Source organism: Drosophila navojoa, chromosome 2 (assembly GCF_054131105.1).
Source record: "Drosophila navojoa isolate 15081-1374.11 chromosome 2, UAZ_NAV_1.0, whole genome shotgun sequence".
Lineage (NCBI taxonomy): Eukaryota > Metazoa > Arthropoda > Insecta > Diptera > Drosophilidae > Drosophila > Drosophila navojoa.
Window position 1 is genome coordinate 5318921 of NC_142890.1, and position 19921 is coordinate 5338841.

Consider the following 19921-nt stretch of genomic DNA (forward strand, 5'->3'; position numbering starts at 1 on the left):
CTCTATATAGAGAGTAGACATTCTCTCAGATATTTTCAGTCAACTGTGAACAGAGCAGCGTGCAGTCGGCTCGACTCTCTTCTCTTGTTGGCACAACAAATTTTCGCAGCCTCGGGCAAATAAAAACTAATGCCGCATAAAAATTGCTGCTCATTTGCTTATGCGACGCGTCGACACTTTGACAAATGAGCCGAAGGGGGGAGGGGCGGTAGAGGGTAGTCAAAAAAAGGTTCTACCACTCTTTTAAAGCGCCGCTGTGGTTCACAAATTTCAGCTTCATTTTGGTTAATTTCCACATAATTTGCAGCAAATTAATCAAGTGTGGACTGCGTGGCGTATGAGCAATATTTTATATACAAAAACTAGTCAATTGAACTAAAAGAGTTAAAGCGAAACAACATGTAATACTATATCTATATATAGTATATATGTATGTAGGTGGGAAAACTGAATCTCATGCTCTCGCGGACCATTAATCAAAATATTGTGCTCCAAATCAATTGCGTTGGGCGGAGAAGTTTTGGAGGAGTTGGAAATTGTGCTTTGTCAGCCTGTCGCGACTTGAGTTATGATGAGTCAACAAATTGGCCAAAACGGATATGTAGCGAGCATGTTGTAACATGTCTGTATTATAGTGTGTGTGTGTATATATAGATATATATGTATGTATATGTGTTGTATATATGTTATCAGTTGTATATTGTTCGGAGTTTTGTAGTTAGTTAGTTAATTCTCATAAAATTTTGCTAAAATTTATTATTATTTCATTTCTGTTCAATTTGACTTTTGATTTTGTTTATATGTATATATATAAATATATATATTTGATCTGAAGCATTCTGAGGTATTTCTGCTGTTTATTCGGCTACTGTTGGACAATACACACACATATACGAGAGGCGCATGTATGTGAGATTATATATATGTATGTATATATATATATAGCTATAAAAATTACACAACATTTAGTTTAAGTTTACTTGCGCTAGTTCTTTAGTTTAGTTTAGTTTAGTTAAGATTGCTATGCTTGAGTTTTATCATTTTTCCATTTTAAATTTTAAATTTAATTTATAATATTTGGTTTTGCTTTACTATAAATGCGAGTCACATACAACAAGATTGGGAGGTAGTAAAAAACATTTCTTTCAATTTCAATTATTTGCGGTTATTTTTACAACATTTACTATAAAGGTGTATTCAACTATCCAAAGTTTGCTTTGTAGATTTTAATTAAATAATTCGTTATTGGATTAGTTAGTATATGATGTACTTGTCGACTTGATTTACTATATATGTATGTAGGTATTAGTATATGTATGTATTTGTTATACACGAGGTATATAATTGTCGTGCGAGCGAATGTTGTTCCGCTCACACACACATGTACTTATGCATGTACTGAGGTATATGTGGTATATTTGTTGTAATTGTATGTACTTTCTGTTTGATACTCGATCTCTCAGCGATCACTCTCTCGTTGCGCATGCCAATCGCTCGAAGACAAACCGTTACGGGTGGCTAGCGTTCGTCTGAAGTTGTGTACTCGTTACAAACTCTACTCGTTCTTAGATCTACTCGTTACATTTTCACTCGCTCGATAGTTCTAGTTACAACTCTTTCTACTCACTGCAGTTGATAGTAGCTGATCTTGACAATTTTTTAGAGTTCATCTTACAAGTTATACCCCCTTCGAGCTGAACTCTTTACAGATTGTGTTTTACTAGATTTGTTACCAGTTCAACATAATACAACTTCGACTCGCCGCACTCGTTACGATTCGCTGTCGCGCGATTTGCACTCGCTTCCAGTGACGATCATTCGGATTGCACTCCGTTTCGATAAAGCTATATCGTTACTTTCCCGCACTACATCGTTCCATTCCCAATTCCGTTCACTCTCTCATACGTAACGCGAAAAAATTTCAACTAAATCTTATACGAATAGATTTGTATATAGTTATGCAAGTTATGTATGTAGGTAAGTATGTATGAATGTATATATGCAGCATATGTTTATGAGTAGTCACTATATATGTATATATAGTATATATATATATATGTCTATATGTATATTAATGCTAAACAAATTTGACTTGATCGTGAGGATTTTCTTTTATGAGGTTTAGTCGTATTTTGTCTGTGCATAAATATAGTTTAGTTAAAGCCACATCGATCTCATCATTCTATTTCTGCTAGGCATATAGCTATTGCAAAAAGTATGCCTGGTGTTTGCTTTGCTCTCCACTCGTTCACACTCTATGTACAAGCGATTCGTATTGTAGTTGGAGTATTATTATAGGCTTTCTTTCGGTTTCGTTTTGTGTATATTTATATATTTATAAACATATATATTTATATATATATATAATAATAATTTTGAGAGTTTTTGGCTCGCAGTCTTTTCGGGCTATAATTATTCAATATTTTCAACTTGCACCATTTTGCAATCAGTTGGGATCTCTGACATTCTAAATGATTATCAAGGAAATACTCTTTTAATTGTCCTGGTATTTGTCTAGTTACGATTAATAGTTAGTTCACTTAGGTTCTACGTCTAGCACACCATCCTATATAGAATTTACTTTTATCTAATTCTTTAGTATATTTTCTTTTGTTTTTTTAGGGATTGCTTATCAATTTTCGTAATTTTGCTATCGATTTAGTCGATTTTACTTAACTAACAGTTGAATTTCCTATGCAGCATTTGTCAAGCTGAGAACACGTTTTGTTGTTGTATTATTGTATTGTATTCTTTTTTTTGTTTCAATTTCTCTATCGTTGACAGTTTCGGCCTGGGAGGTAGTTACGGTTCTTTGACGGCCGTATACGCGAGGTAGTTTCGGTTTAGTTTTGACATGGGAAAACATTTGTGTTTTCACATTTTTCTAGCTGCTATAAAAAGCTTTTTGTACAAAAAAAAAGCAAAGAGCTTGAAATTAAATAAATAAAAATAAAAAATAATTTTATTCTGCGCACAAAAGTAGGCAACAGTATATTTTAGACAACAGCCAAGTGCCATACGCCCACACACACACACACACACACACGCATACAATGCAAATTTGGCAACAGCCGGGCCAAAATATGTTGCAGCAGTCGTTGAAGTTGACAGCTAAAACAAAGAGACAACGGCGAGGGCCAGCTGCAGGCGTGGGAGTACGAAGTGGGCCTACGAAATGAGCGCCGCTCGTGTTGGCCATAAAACCAGGGCCATGTTAGGCTAAACGCTGCAGCGGAAGAGCAAATATAGGGAAACAGCAAAGCTCTCAGAGAGCGATACAGAGTGAATGAGAGAAAGAGAGAGAGAGAGAGAGCGAGCGAACTGAGTCAGAAAGCCACAGTCAAAGTGAGAGAGGCACATCAGCTGTGCTTTGCGCTCGCGGCAAAGAACAAAAGTGAAAGTGAGAGTGGAAGTGAAAGTGAATGTGAAAAGGCACAAAGAATAGGCCCAAAAAGGCGGAAGCAAAGCAAAAGGACTAGGGCCTAAACAGCCGTTAAAAGATAGACACAGATAGGCACAGTGGGCACAGTGCGTATGGGCGCCCTAGGCACTGGGAGGTGTAAAATCAATACGCTGGCATCTGCTGGCGCCTTGATAGCCCCTCCCCCCGCCCTCAAGCCAATGAAATATGTTAATTTTACGAATATGTAATCGAAACTCAATGGGAACAGGTAGGTAAGGAAGGTAGGTGTCAATGGCCACGCCTACAACTTAGACTGCGAGGGGCCAAGAGCACGCGCCGGCAATCATTTCATTCTTTTTTATTTCAACTGAAGTATGTTTGGCTCTATGCACTGTACGGAGGAGCCATTGCGGGTATATTCGGTTGCTTAGAAGACTCTTAGGCAGGGCTAAGCAGAGCACTGGTAAGTCGTTTCTATTTTCTAGAGCTGCTTTTATTCTCTTTTGTATCGAAATCGAAATAATACGCAGTTTGGTTCAGCTCAATAAAGACTTTGCGTGTAAACTGTTGTCGTCTAGAATATTTATGATTACAATTTGAGGGCTTTGGTTGGGCTGTATATGAATATACACCCACACACACACACACACACACACACACACACACACACTCGCACACTCACTGAAATGTTGGGCTGGCACGCGACACATACGGAAAAGAAAGCTTAATTAAAGTCACAATGAATAATATGTTGGGCACGCACCACACAATGAGCCACCGCACCACTCCAGAGCAAAGTGGGTCAGCGTGTGGTCAGTATTTATGAAAAATCAATAAAGCCTTTTAAATCAACACTTTAAAAAGCCAAAACAAATGAAAGACAATTAACGTAACCAAAATAAATAAATTAAATAAACAAAATAATCAAGTTTTTGGGTTTTCTTTTTTTGTGTGTTTTTTTTTTACTTTTAATCTAAAAAGTGCCTTAAAACTTAAAGAAACAATTAAATTAGATGCGTGAAATTGTGCTACATGTCTTTGTTTGGTTTATTTGTTGAGACTAGACCATGTTGATATAACCGAATGACAAGGCTAGTGCTTAGAGCGACTGCAGTGCTTAGAATTCTCTCATTGGAAATGATTTATCTGCTCTCCAACACATGATCTAGACTCAAAATGGACTGGCCAAAAACTCAAGCTGTGTATAAAAAGTCAGCCATGTTCCCAATTTCGATTTCTTTCTATCAAAATGTTTTCTAAATTTTCATAATTAAACCAGTCAAGTTTTTCAATTTCTCTATATATCTGATATTTGGTGTTTTCTGAACGAAATGGAAACTTGGATTGCTTTGCTGAGCTACGCTGCACTAGGAAATGCCTTAAGACTCTACAATTCCTTCATATTTAATTGCTAATAGTTTTCTTTGCTCTAGATGCTTAGTTAGAGGGGGGGTATATGATTAGTTTAGAGCTACAACTAGATAATTCTGCCTACAGCCTGATTTTTTTCTTTTTCGCATATTAATTTTATCAATTTAAGCTAGTTTAATTTAATAGTTTTAATTTAGTTTTTATTAATTCTTGTTTTTTTGTACCATCCAGCGCTCGAATTTCAATTTTTTTTTTACTACATCATTTTCACAATCTTTACAATTTACAGGGTATATGCCGCTCGTAGCACTCTACTTGCTTTTTTACCATTTATTTTCGTTACTTTTGAACCTAAAGTGATTTGAAGCAAAAAACTGAATTCGAATCAAAGCGCTGACGACATCAAATTTCCCAATTTTCCTTGAGTTTTCTTCATAAATTTTAACAGTTATTTTTCGCTCTATTTAAAGCTGGCGCTGGCTCTGCTTCGGCAGCCTCTCAGTCAAAAAATGCTTACACATTTAACAAATTTCAAATCGAAATATTATTTAATAATATTTTTGTTTTGTTTTTTTAAATAAAAGAGAACAAAATTAACAACAAACGCAATATGGCTATCACAGTAAACAAATGATGGGACTAAGAGAAAAAAAAACAAAACAAAACAAAATCAATTTAATTTATGCCATATTTCTTTTTTTTTTTTTTTAAATATATATATTTTTTTTTAATTGCAAATATTGAGTTTTTTTTTCAAAATTTTTGCTATTTGTTGGTGTTGTGATGCTGCTGGTAGTCACTGTAGCCCAAAAACGCTGCGACTTATGCAAAAACTAGACGCTAGCTTTATTATGTATGTATATGTAAATGTAAATGTGTCTCTGTGTGTGTATGTACATTAAAAATATATGTATATATAGCATATATCTAATATGCTCAACAAATTATATATAACAACATGGCCTTAAAATGAAATCAACAAATAAAGCAAATTATAGTGAAAAGGGTATCTAAATAAAATCGGGCAAATATATATGGAGGGTATATTAAAACCGAAGCTTAACAATTAGTTCAATGATGCATTAAAAATGACTATTTTAAATAGTCTACTAAAATCTATATACATATACATACATACATATGTATATATGCATATATATATATATATAATTTTAAAGTCCACACGGCTGCGGCTGCGGCTGCTGCTGCTGCTGCTGCTTAAACTAGGCTAAACATTAAGCAATAACTCTATAAGGTAGACACTATGACTATAGCTAGACTATATGTATACATATATATTGATATACAGATATATATATATACAGGTTAATATATATATATAAGTATTTATTTATGTTACGACTATAGCCGAGCTCTGACGCACGCCAGCTGTTGCACGTTGCATGCAACATTCGGTGCGTTCGCTCGCTCGGCTTTGGGTTCGGGGTTAAGTTGGGTGGGGCGGGGAGGTTTACTGATGGTGGGGGCGGGTTGGTATCGCGGGAGGGTTTCTTTGTTATTCTTGTTCTTGTCTATAAAATCGTTCCATTTACAAAAGCACAATTTTTTTTTTTTTTTTAGCAATGGGCTTGTCCGTTCGAATTGTACACTAACACACACACGCACACAATCTTTCAGTTTGTGGCTGTGGCACGCATCCAGCTCTAGACCTTCGCCAGCTGCTTCTTGGGCCGCATCGGCACTATGCAATAGCCGGCACTTACATCACGTCCGCTAACCAACAGATTCTTAAGCACAGAGTTCGACTGTTGCTGCTGCTGCTGTTGATGATGTTGCTGCTGCTGCTGCTGTTGCTTCTGCTGCTTGGCATCAGCTGCTGTTGACCAGCGTTCGCTTGCGTGTCGCTTGTTTGCCTGCTGCTGCTGTTGCTGCTGCTGCTGTTGCTGTTGCTCCTTGCCCATCAGCTGCTGCAGCAGCTGTGGCGATTGCACTTCCAGGGTGAGTGTTCCGCTCTTGAGACGCTTCGACTCCACAACATTGCCAGCTGCCGATTGGCTGTTCAAATGACGCTTGTTGCCATGTTGCTGCTGCTGCTGCTGCTGCTGCTGCTGTTGCTGCTGTTGCTGTGGCGACAGCGTTTGCACCAGAGTTGCCTTTGTTGCTGGCGTAATTTTGCTTTCCACCAGGCGTATGGTTGCCTTGGTGCCATTCAATAGCCTCTTGGCCGGCTGCTTGCTGGGCAGCATCAACTCCTGCAACTCCTCCTCCGATTGCTGCTGCTGCTGCTGCTGTTGCTGTAGTTGCTGTTGCAGCTGCTGCTGCAACATTGTCGCATTATTTTGAATGGTTATTAATGGCACGGCATTCAATATGATATTCTGCTGCTGTTGCTGTGGCAACTGTTGCTGCTGCTGCTGTTGCTGCTGCTGTTGTTGTTGCAATAGCGGCAACATTGTCACTTTGCTGGGCGCTGGAGAAACCGCGGGACTGGTGTTGGGCACCGCCACATTCATTTGCAACAAATCGCTCCAATCCAAATTGGTGGCTAAGGAATTGCAATCAAATCAAAAAAAAATGTTAGAAAGTTTTGCAGGTTATAAAAGCCGCTGAGGCATAGAGTTTATATAATGGATAAACTCAACGTTTGTACAGGGTATATACAGGTATATACAGGCAGCGGCAGTTGTCATCGAAGTCATTAATAATATATAGCCGAGTCAGTATTTAAAATATGTTATCCAAGAGACCGTAAAGCAGAGATTTTTTTGATAAGATTTGACTCTAAAAAATTCATAAATATTGTTTTTATATTTTTCTTTTAAATGGACATGAAATATATTCATATATACTCAAAGATAAAAAGATTACAAAATCGATAATTATCGATTGTATTTTATTTGATATATGTTGGCTCCAATTTGTTATCGATTGCGCCCACTATCTACAGTTCTACATCTCTAATTAGAGCTATATATATAGAGCTAGAAATACGATTTAAATATGGCAGTACTATATCTTATTCAAAGCATAGACTGCATAGACATCTTTGGGCATAATCTGAAAAATCATATAGGGCAGAAAGAAGAAGCATATATTTCCTTAGCATATACATATTCATATATACATATAGACCCAGAGAAACTAGTCCCTGGTCATTCTCGCTGATTATCCACTATTCACTAGATCCATCTACATTGCCATCTAATCTTCTTTTCTCACCCGGAATTTATTGGATGATTGTACGATCTGTTGCTGCGGCTGCTGCTGCTGGCAAACAGACGAGCAATTAATTCCTCTTGCCCATGACATTGATGCTAATTTAAAACAATAATAATCTTCTATAAATTTTTTTCATTTTTTATTCGTGAAAAGTTGCGTGTGTGCCAAAAAACTGAAATATATATGTTTATACGGTGCGAAAGCAAAGGGTATATACATATACATATCTCTATCTGTATCTCTCTCTCTCTCTCTCTCTCTCTGTCTCTATATATTTGGAATATGTGCTAAGATATGGCCACTTTATGCTAGGCATAGGAAAATTCAAAAGGAAAAACACTCCGCAGACATCTGTCCATATGCCAAAACAAAAAGCTGAAATCATCTAAACAAACGACAGTTAGCGTCTGCCCTGACAGGGCCAGGCCCAGGCCCAAGACCCAGTCAAATCAATCACAGCCACCGTCGTGGAGGCGCTCCGTGACATGTGTCAAAGGTAAGAGGCGTATACCGTCCGCCCATTGGCATGTGTAAAAAAAAATTACACAGCATTTCCTAAATACCAGCGCAGCAACAACAACAACAACAACAACAAACATTGCCATTGGTAATTGTCGCAACAATTTTGGGCCTGAAGAGCGCTCGACATCAATTAGCTCTCACACCCCATGCGCTGTTTAGCTTAGCAGGGGCGAAGGGGGAGAGAGGGAGAGGCAGAGTGAGGAAAAGACGGAAAGATTTAGCAGAAATTGAAATGCCCTGTGTCATGGATCTATCTAGTATATGGATTTGATTTAAGTATGATTGAGGTTAATTTTGATATTTAATCAAAACTATACAGCTTAGGTATAACTCCTCTGACTTCTATAGACTCTAACGTCACATATCGTCTCTCTCCCTGTGTCATGGATCTATCAAGTATATGGATTTGATTTAAGCATGATTGAGGTTAACTTTGATATATAATCAAAACTATGCAGATTAGGTATATATTAACTTAACTCCGCTGACTTCTATAAACTCTAACGTCGTATATCCTCTCTCAAAATCGAAATGCCCGCTGAGGTTTTTTAAAGACTCAAATAAATGTGAAAATTTGTGGCAATGTTTTCATCTATTTTTACAAACACATGTATACACACAAATATCAACTGGATATATACTCTTCTATCTATCTATATATATATATATACATTCATATATCTATATTAATGTATAAGGTATACGTGTCTTGAGCATAGCGCTGCTTCGGCTCTATTTATAGACTCGCATAGCGACAATTTAGGCCTCTCCAAATGCAGTAAATGTTGGAAATTGTCAACTGTGTGAGAAATGTGCGTGAGGGAAAAATCGGAAAACTACATAATTAGCCGGCATCAGGCTGTCTATTGTCGTCGCGTAGGTGTTTTCTTTTTTTTTTTTTTCCTTTCCTTTGGCTGGCATGAAAAACTATGCGACTCACGTCTCAATAATTGTGATCTCTTGGACATATTTATGAGTTCGATTTATGATTTTTAGCCTTTAAGACTGCTGCCGCTGCCTGCGGCTGCTGCTGCTGCTATTTCAATCCCAGACGATACTTACAATCTTTGCTGTAGTCGTTGTGAAATGCATCCTCTATCGAGGGACACAGGCTGCTGGACAGTGAGACATCGAACTTCTCCTTCTTGCACTGCCTGCCAATGCTCAGCAACATTTGCTGCTGGAAAAATGTCGGCTGCTCGCGCTCGAGTTGCTCCTCCTCCTCCAGCTGCAGCGCCGGCTGCATTTGCTGGAAGCTGCGCAAGTCCTGCTCATTCTGCTGCAGGCGATCCTCGCCAGAGACATTGCCCAAAATCGAGAGCGTGCCGTTGCCGCTGCCGCAGAGCAAGGCGGCCAGCTCGCTGGAGCCGGTGGTGTAGACATTTGAGTGTTGCTGCTGCTGCTGCTGCTGCTGTTGCTGCTGCTGTTGATGCTGTTGCTGCTGCTGCTGCTGCTGCACGGGCGATGGCGACAGCGAGGACACTGTGGAGGCAGGCGAGGAGCACAGCGAACTGGAAAAATGTTGCTGTTGCTGCGAGTGCTGTTGCAACGGTTGCTGGTAGCTGTTATATTGCTGTTGCTGCTGCTGCTGTTGCTGCAATTGCTGCAAATGCTGCTGCATGCTGTCCACATCCTTGGGCACTATGGGCGGCAAATCGTCCGCCGGACACCACATGAGATCGCTCTCGGTCAGCAGCGGCATATCATCGCCCATGGGTATATAAGGAGCGCGCATGCCAAAGTCAACGAACGTGAAGTCGTCCTCCTGCGACAGCGAGTTCGGGCTGCACAGCGACGGCAGGCTGCTGTCCTCGGGCGTCTGCAAAGGCAAAATGAGATGAGAGTTAGTAATTGGGTTCATATGAGAGTGTTGCTGTTGCCGTGGCTGCTTACCTTGGGCGAGTGCAGATGCTGGGAGCAGCTGGTGTCATTCGATTCATCGCGATAGTTGAACAAGGGATCAATGTTGCTGCTGTTGCTGTTGCTGTTGCCATTCTCTTGCTGCTGGCTGTTGGAGCTGTTGCTGCTGCTGTTGCTGCTGTTGCTGTTGCTGCTGTTGTTGTTGTTGTGGCTGTTGTTTCTGCTGCTCGCTGTGCCAGCAACAATTGCAGCTGTGTTTAAACTCTGACGATTGCTGTTGTAACTGTTGTTATTGCTGTTGCTGCTGCTGTTGTTGTTGTTGTTGCTGCTGCTGTTGTTGTTGTTGTTGTTGGTGCTGCTAATGCTGCTATTGCTGTTGCTGTTGTTGTGATAGTGCGTCACACTGCCCGTCGTCGAGCAGGTGGTCGAGTCCAGCGAGCCAATCTCATCGGGCAGCAGGCAGGAGTTCATCAAGCCCACCAAAATCTCGCCAAAGGGCTCGTCCAAGTGAATGCCGGACGCGCCGTTGACCAACTGTTGCGACAAGTCATCCGGTTCCTCTTTCAGCACTACAAAAGCCAAGGAGAAGAAGGAGAAAGAGGAAGAGTTAAGTTTAGTAGAGTTAAGTTTGGGGCATCTGTGCACTTGTCAAAGAGGTGTCAAAACTTGGTGCTAAGTGCAAACGTCTCCCCCAAAATAAATATATATATAAATAATACAAAAGTTGCCGTTAATTGAAGCCACAAGACAAGAGCCCAGGCAGACTGTACTGGCGCCACTCCCTACAACTGACAAAAATTCATTTCTTCCAATTGACAGCTCCCAATTGAGTCTAATAAAAGTTGTTCCTCTCTCATTTTTTTCGGCTGCCTGAATTAGTTGATTTATGTGCTACAATTGCTAGGCTAGGGCAAAGATTTTAATGGCCTTTTTGACAGGCACTCTTTGTTTTTTTACTCTGCTTTTTTTTTTTTTTTTGTTTGTTTGTCTCATTAATCAGCATCGGAAAAGTTTCGCAACTGATTAAGGTGTATAGCATTGACGTACGACCCATCGAACTGCAGCGGTGGCAAACATTGCTTTTGAATGCACTGAGCCTAACGAGACGAGGCCTAACCCTAACTGAAAGTCAAGGCCCCAGAACCGCAAGATCCGAGATGCGCGCGCCTTATCGGCATTTGCAATCAACCCGGAGATTTGGATTTGCGCGTCACGACACAAAACTTCAGAGTCAACAATCAGAATACTATATAATATATATGTATATAGTATGTCATCTATACTATATGGACAATACTCGGGGGAGCGGTTAACCGGTATAAACAGCTCACACGATTTAATTACAATATGCATATAAATATATATATATATATATATATATATATATATATATATATATATATATATTTATATTTTTATTTAGTATAACTAGTTGAGCTTGCAATATATACGAGATTCTTTATCAGGCTACGAGAGTTTTCAGATATATAAATAGCACTATTCCAGCGACTGTATGTATATATGTATGTATATATCTGTATCTAGTTCTACCTATTCCAAGCCGTTGAATGCTGCTGAATCTTCATTCTATTGCTCAGCTGTTTTTGCACTTGTTCTACCAGCAACTATATATACATATATATAGGGAAAAAAATCAACCAATCTTATCTCTCGCTCAAGTTCTATGCAAACAATATTCTAGGTTTTCCAATAACTTTTAAGCACCAATTGATAATTTATACTATATTTATTTTATTTTACAATGACCAACGACAACAAACGCGTTTGTTCACGTTTGTAAAGCACAACAATATAGAGTATGAATACACTATAGGCGAAGTGTGCCAGAATTTACCTCGAAAATACTCTCTATCGGATCTAGGGATATAAGTAAAACAATTTTCTTAACCGAAACGCCTTTTGCAAAGAGTTTGAATTGTTATATAAGAATTACATTTAAATGAAAAATCTCGGGAGATTGTTTCTATCAGCAAACAATTATAATATGGAATACTGGAATACTCTGACTAAGAGAGTATACTTTCATGTACTACTACTCTGGATTTATATGTGCTGCAGTTCTCAAGATTTGTTAATGCTGATGGATTATTAGATAAAGGAGTACATATTTTTTATCTGTGTATACTTTTATAGAAGATCTATACCGAATTTACTGATTCTAGATCCTGAAATATACGTGAGATTGGATATAGCTTATAAAATGATATCGATAACACTTATTTTTCATGCTCGAAAGTCAAATATTCCAAGACTAGATTAATTCAACTCTTAGTCAGGTCAAAAATATATATATATAAGTATATACCCTATCAAAAACTTTACCTACCATTTTAACTGCTTCAACGCGAAATTCACACAATATAAAATAAATAAAATCAAAAGCAGCTAAGGGCTCAACAAAGCTTTCGGACACGATCTACTGCAGTTTATACCTCACATACATATATATTTCTACATATATATATTGTATAAACTATGCACTGGACTTGCCGTATAAAGACTATCTCACACACACACACACTCACATTGTTGACAAATTAATTAACAATGCAAACACTTGGCTAGCGGGACGAATGGTTGGGCAGGTGGCGGGATCTATAGCTGACCCCCTACAGTGCGACTTATAATTATGGCACACAAGTGCTACTCGAGAACGACGACGCGGGACTATGCGGAAAACTAACCGAGCAGCGAAAAACATATAAAAATTACAAATAACAACAACAACGATAAATTAACAAGTGAAATTATGGCACACGATAATGCGAGTTGGCCAAGCGAGCCCCGCACAGAGCCAGGCCGGGCCGGGTTGGACCTACAACCCACCAAGTGCCCATTTGTAAATATTAGCAAAGTGTTGTGTTTTTTTTTTCTTGTTTTTGTTTTTTATGATCTTTTTATTTTTCGTAATTGTTAACGTAAAGTGCAAGGTCGTAGACCTAAAAACAGAAAACAGAAAAGGCGAGAGGCAATGCAACAAATTTTAGCAGCTGAGTGGAGAGACTGAGGCTTTACTAGAGCACCAGCTAATTACTTAATCAAAAATAATACGAAAAACTGAAATTTGAAAGCTGAAAACCGAAAACCGAAAACTGAAAAGTGACTGTCGTAGCATCGCGTGACGTGCCGCAAGCTGCAGCAGCTGCACTTGAGCCACATTCGATGCACTTGAAAAACTGAATTCGAAAGTTTTCTAGAATAGCCATTCAGTGAATAACGAGTGCTTGTTAGACTAAAGCCCAGACACACACACGCACACACACACACACACGATACAGTCTAGTCTAACGCGTGACTTGGCCCAGCAGCCAAACACTCACTCAACAACTCGACACAGTTTCAATTTAAATAAATCATCATAATGATGATGATAATGATGATGATGCTGATGATGATGATGATGATGCTGCTGCTGCTGATGATGATGATGTGCATGATAATCATGCTGTTGATCAACAGAATAATGACGTAGTTTAGTCGCCTCCCAAATAGGGAATACGGATTAGTGTAAATCTAAAGAAAAGCGTAGAATAAGAACGGACACAGACACTTAAAATAAAGCGAGGCGAAAAAAACAAAAAGGAAAAATAAAAACTGTCAACTAACGGCCTAATACTCTACCAAGAGTAACTGACAAGACTAAGTCATTAAAATTCGTAATGTAATATGAATCAACTCCCCAATTTAAGATGAATCCTCAGCATTTACAAATATCGATTATCATATTTATATTTATAAATATATCAATGATATATCATTTTCAATATGCTTGTCTATATCTTGATCTATATATATTATTATTTAAATATATTTTAAGCATGATTTTATTTCTATATATGCATCCATATTCCTAGCCTTTATATCCTTCTATACATATCGATATTCTTATCCATAACTTTATCAGCATTTATGAACGTTATATCTTGATCAATTTTTACTTTTCTAACATTTCTATATCTATCTTCTTATCATATCTTTATCAGCATTTATACAAGTTATATCTTGAACAATTTTGGTAATTTCTTATTAATTCCTTCTAACATTTTCTTTTCTAACTCTATATCTACATCCATGCATCGTCATACAATATCCAACCATAACCTAGTCTAATAACAAACATTAAGTTCGTAAGCCCTATAACCCTCTTTCCTCACTGTTCCGTGAACAGTGTATTGAAATTTTGATAGCATCTTTATGTAAGCGCCGCTGTGCTCGCCTCCCCATTTAAGAGCTTGAGTGTTCTAGAGGTCGCGATTAGGCACCTACTTGTGCGTCTGTTTATACCGTATCAGCGCGTGTTCTGGATGCGGAATTAGATGCCTACGCATAGTCCGTACAGCCGTAGACAGCAAAACAACGCAAAATAAACTTTGATTAAACCAAACTCGTGGCAATAAGCAAGCGATAGTTTGGCGATAGTTTATACACTCAGCTTAATCACGCGCAGTAAATACGAGCAGAGTTACAAATTCTATTGGTTGTTTTTCAACATATCTATTCAAAACTCAACAATGCCGTATTAGAGCACATTATATAACACTTGTTCGAGTCATCAAGCTGATCGGATGAAATCAAATTCCAATAACTGGCAAATTCTTTTGGTTATCACCAACGAAAATAAATATAATAAGTGCTTCCCTGTTTATTTACGTTCCACGTTAAACCAAAATAAATATAGACAGAAAAAAAAAAGTCGAAGCGTCTGCAGCCAGCAGCAAATGTCAACAGAAACACGAAAAATTTGTGTGGAAAAAAATAGAAGAAAAAGTTCAGGGAATGCACGAATGATAGACTTAGAGATGCGCTTCGAAGGCACAGAAACAAAAGGAATTCCTAGGGTAGTTAATAGTATTATTTTGAGGGTATGAATTAAAGGTGAGCTTTCCTATTGGGGAGAGACGGCTTTACAGCTAGACAAAGAGAAATAAATGTGTGCAGATTAAGGTGCAGCTAAGAGGCACAATACTTCCAGATCATAAATCAATACTCATAGTATTTATTTATATGCAGCACTCTTATCAAGAATCTAAATCGATCACACGTCATCGCTATAGAAGTGGAGCACTAAATAATCTAATCATTAAATAATATTTAACGCATTGGATTTGCAGCATAGAGGCAGCTTAATTACTATGATTAAACTTCAGCAAGAATCGATATTTATCGATATTGAAAATCAGTACAAAAACAAATCAATTCGAGTCAATTCAGTGCATACATCAATATTTATTACTATTGAAATGCAGAAGAGCTACTATAGAAGCATGTGACGAAATGATATTTATATTTATCATAATAATAAATCGATATATATCGATATATAGATATATACAGCAATCAAACTGCATCACATTGTCAGCCAAATCAGATTGTTTAAATAAAATGAATTAAAATAATAAAATAAATCAATTCTTTATATATAGACATTCATATGCAACATATAAAAATCTACGAAAAAAACAATATATATCGATTTATATAAATAAAATAGGGTGTATAAAAACTTCTACTACTGCTATTCAAATCTCAATTGTAAATCACACTCTCTAAATTAAAGTGCTACAGGGTATACTATATATAACCCATCGCTTATTTGGAGACAGTTTCCAAGTGAACTGCAGCACGGAACAAAAAAGCACGCGCTAGCCGAAAAAAAAAAGAAAAGGAAAACAAAAAAATGAAAATAGAAAAATTGAAAAATCGAAATCTCTGCGAAAGGTAGAAGGCTGCTTCACAAGTGTGGGCGATCAGTGCCGCTGACAGATGCCAGAGGCGACACACAAGCTTGGGAATCTGCGGCCATCGAGGCAGCTGGGCAACACGCGCCAACAAACTGGACGACAGACACCAAATCGCTTAACCATATTAATTGGCTCAAGCGAGCAAATGAAACGAAACGAAACGAAAAAAAAAAAACGAGAACGAAGCGAATTGTATTTGCGGCTTTTGTGGGTTAAACGCGGCGTATGCGTAATATTTAAAATGATTATGACAGGCAGCAGCTAAAAACAACAAATAATAATAATAAATAATAAAAGCAAATGCACGTAATACGAACAACAACAGCAACAACAACAACACTAGCAAAAATGCCAACCGGCAAAAGTTGATGCACATTTATGCACATAACATTTACACACACACACACATATATATACATATATATATACATATATACATAGCAATGCATGTATGTATATATATATTTATATATACTATATGGCATAGCTAGTTTTGCTTGCATTTTGTTTACAAAATACAAGCGAGTTGCTATTGTTGTTGTGCATTTACTGTTGTTGTTGTTGTTGTTGTCATTACAAATAAATCGTTTGATTTGCGCAAATTGCAACCACAAAACGGCGATAAGCACACGACGAACTGACAAAACTGAACGAGCAGCTGCTGACTGATCGACTGATTGACTGGCTGACTGACTGACTGACTGACTGATTGACATTTTAACCAATTAAAAGTGCCGCAAAATAACGTAACGACAATGCGTCAAGTCAAATCGCATCAAGTAGCGCACGTCAAGCGCTTGCCTAACTTTTCTATATAGAAACTATAAAGAAACGGGCGCGACTCGCATGAATATGCATACTACACATACACATACACACATACATACATACATATACATATACACACACTCAGCCACACGACAGACGCTTGACTTTAGCCTTGGTCTTTGGCAAATGCACATTTTGGATTATTTCTGTACCGGGAAATTGGACTCGAGGGGTTATCAACTTTAACAACAAACAACATCAATCCAATAATAACAACAACAATGACAACAACAGACAGCAAACAGGAATTCAAATGCTAACATACTTTTGTATGTGAATACTTTAATACTTTTTTTTTTTTTTTTTACTATTTATAAATAAAATGATTGTTATACATAAATATATATTCATAATCTAACAATGTGTATTATAATTTTATCTGCAATGCATATTGACTGTCTGGTCACACTGAAAAGTGCAATTCATATTAGCATCAAATAGCATATTTTTAGTATATTTTCAAGCTTTAGATATATCCATTTTTGATATGTGCATATCAAATAGAATTGAAAATCATAACTGAGCTATCTCTGTTACATGTCCCAAATATATCATTGCTAATATTGTTTTTTGTATTACCTGGTCACACTCAAAATGCAATCATGTTATCGATAATAGCTAGCATAAGTACTAATATTTATATCAACCAAGTTACGTCTGATGCTCAGATTGATTTTACACAAGATAAGCTGTTTATGCATATTTGAAGAGCTGGTCACACTTCAAATGCAATTCGAATATTACACAAGTAATTTTCGCTATATATTAAGCAAATATACAATATCATATTGATTTGTACTTTAGAATGTAATATTTAAAAATAGAAATAAAATCTGTACAAAAATTATTAAACAAGCTTTAAAAAATTGTTAATTTTTTAATCATCTATAATTTAGACACATAATTTTACGGTTTCCAAATGCAATAAACTCTTTGTATATATAGTTGACATAACTTTTATCAGCTTTTTATAGCTCGAAATTCCATGTACACTAATAATATTTTTATATAGAAACGCCTATGTGCGGTCTATGCATTGCATTATATATATGGTATATGTATATATAGGTATATTTATATATATATATATATGTATTTCTGAAATATACCACTCAATTTGGTTGCGCTCTCAGTGTTATTGGAGCTATAAAAAATGCCAAATTTAGTATATACCAAATTAGCAAAAGGATGTAGATCTTGTAGAAGAGTGTTATAGTGTCGTAGGTAGAAACCTTTCGTATATATGTATACGTATAAAAACATTGACCTATTGCATTACGTACTTGTTCTAGAACTAAATAGTAATGCCCTCAGCTGATAATTTTGATTGCAGTTGCAACTAACGATGGCTTAACACTAATGCACTAAGCAGCCAGGCAGAAGTTATCTCTCTTATATACAGGTATATAGGGGTATATATACATATATAGGTATATTTATATAGCCTTTTATAACTCTATTATTTACACATTTTTTTTTAGCTTTCGTGGGGGGTTATCTACTTGCATAATGCAACCTGTTAACTTTCTGGTTGTTTGTCATTGTTGTTGTTGTTGTTGTTGCAATTGTTGTTGTTGTGCTTAGTTATGTATTTAGTTTGTTCTACTTACTTGTTAATCCTCGACCTTCATCAGCGAACGATAAGAATCCTTTATTCATATCTTGTGCTTGTTGCTGTTGTTGTTGTTGTTGCTGTTGCTGCACTTGTTGCTGTTGCTGTTGCTGTTGCAAATTGTTGTTCAATATGGCAGCTGTTGCTGTTGTTGTCGGCGGCAACGTTTGAGCAGCAATTGTTGTTGCCTTCTTCGGTGCAGCAGCAGCTGGAGTGCTGCGTATGAGTGAGGCAGTCACCGATTTGGGACGTTTCTCTTCGATGCGCAACAAATTGCTGTTGCTGTTGTTGCTGTTGTTGCTGTTGTTGTTGCTGAGAATCTGTGCTGTGATGGTGCGCGGTCCGGGTGAATTATTTTCACGTTTGATAAGCAATTCGGTTTGCAGTTGCTGCGTTTTGTTAGCTAAAGTTGAGGTTACGGTGTTGTTGTTGTTGCTGTTGTTGTTGTCACTAGTTGTTTTAATTGTTGTTTTAGTTGTTGTTGCTGGTGGTGGGTTAGTTGCAGCAGCAGTTGTTGCAGTTGGTGTTGTTATTATTGTTGCTGTTGTTGTTGTTGTTGTTTCGTTTGCAGTCTCAATCACTTTGGGTTTGTCCACTAGCTCTAAAGTTGTTGTTGCTGTTGTTGTTGTAGTTGTTGCTTTAGTTGTATCGGCAACTTGTTGTTTAGCAATTGTTGTTTCGTTGTTAGTTTCAGGTAGTTGTTGTTGTTGTTGCTGCTTTGCCTGTTCCTCACTTGCCGCCGTTTGTTGCGCAAGTGAATAAATCTCATGTTTGTTCTCAAGATTACTGCAAAAAGCCGATGCACAACGATATCGTAATGATAATCATATCAAATGGGTTTTTCATTTTTTTTTTTTATATGTTTTTTTTTTTTTTTTTCAAGTTGCACTCGTTTGTTACAAAACACAGCCCGATTAAGAAAGCGAAAAACGCGCGAATTGTCGATTTTAATTTTTGTTATATATGTTTATATATAACAGTTATTTGTTATATATATAACAGTTATTTTCGTTATTTATACATATCAAAATGTTGTTTTATATATATAACAGTTATATATTTTATGCATATATATAAATTTCTATATATACTACATTTATTTGTTATACTTAAAACATATGTATAACAGTTGTTTATAATATACATTTTTTGGTATTTTTCTTTTCACATGTATATAACAAATGTTTGTATATATAACAATTACTTTTATCATAAATTTTTAGTATTTAAAATTTGTTAGTATATATATTATTTTAAAAAAATAGTTATAAATAATTGTTTGCTATTAATGAGCCAGTTCCTGTGAGCTGCAAATGTTTTGGAAAATTTCGCGTGCTACTTCTTGTTTTTTTTTGTAAAATATTAACGATAAGAGCGTACCGG

The 19921-nt window shown here is 36.9% G+C and overlaps 1 protein-coding gene across 2 annotated transcripts in view; it reads right to left on the reverse strand.

Annotated features, from left to right (window-relative positions):
* The window catches only part of sima (HIF-1 transcription factor component sima), a 109579-nt gene that overhangs the window by 6837 nt on the left and 82821 nt on the right, over window positions 1-19921 (reverse strand). For both annotated transcript variants that reach the window (XM_030383466.2, XM_030383465.2), the window contains exons 8-11: window positions 18537-19324; window positions 10370-10905; window positions 9539-10295; window positions 6499-7280 (exon numbers count right to left, since the gene is read on the reverse strand). In XM_030383466.2, the coding sequence (XP_030239326.2) occupies window positions 6499-7280; window positions 9539-10295; window positions 10370-10905; window positions 18537-19324 (2863 nt within the window). The remainder of the gene's footprint in view (window positions 1-6498; window positions 7281-9538; window positions 10296-10369; window positions 10906-18536; window positions 19325-19921) is intronic.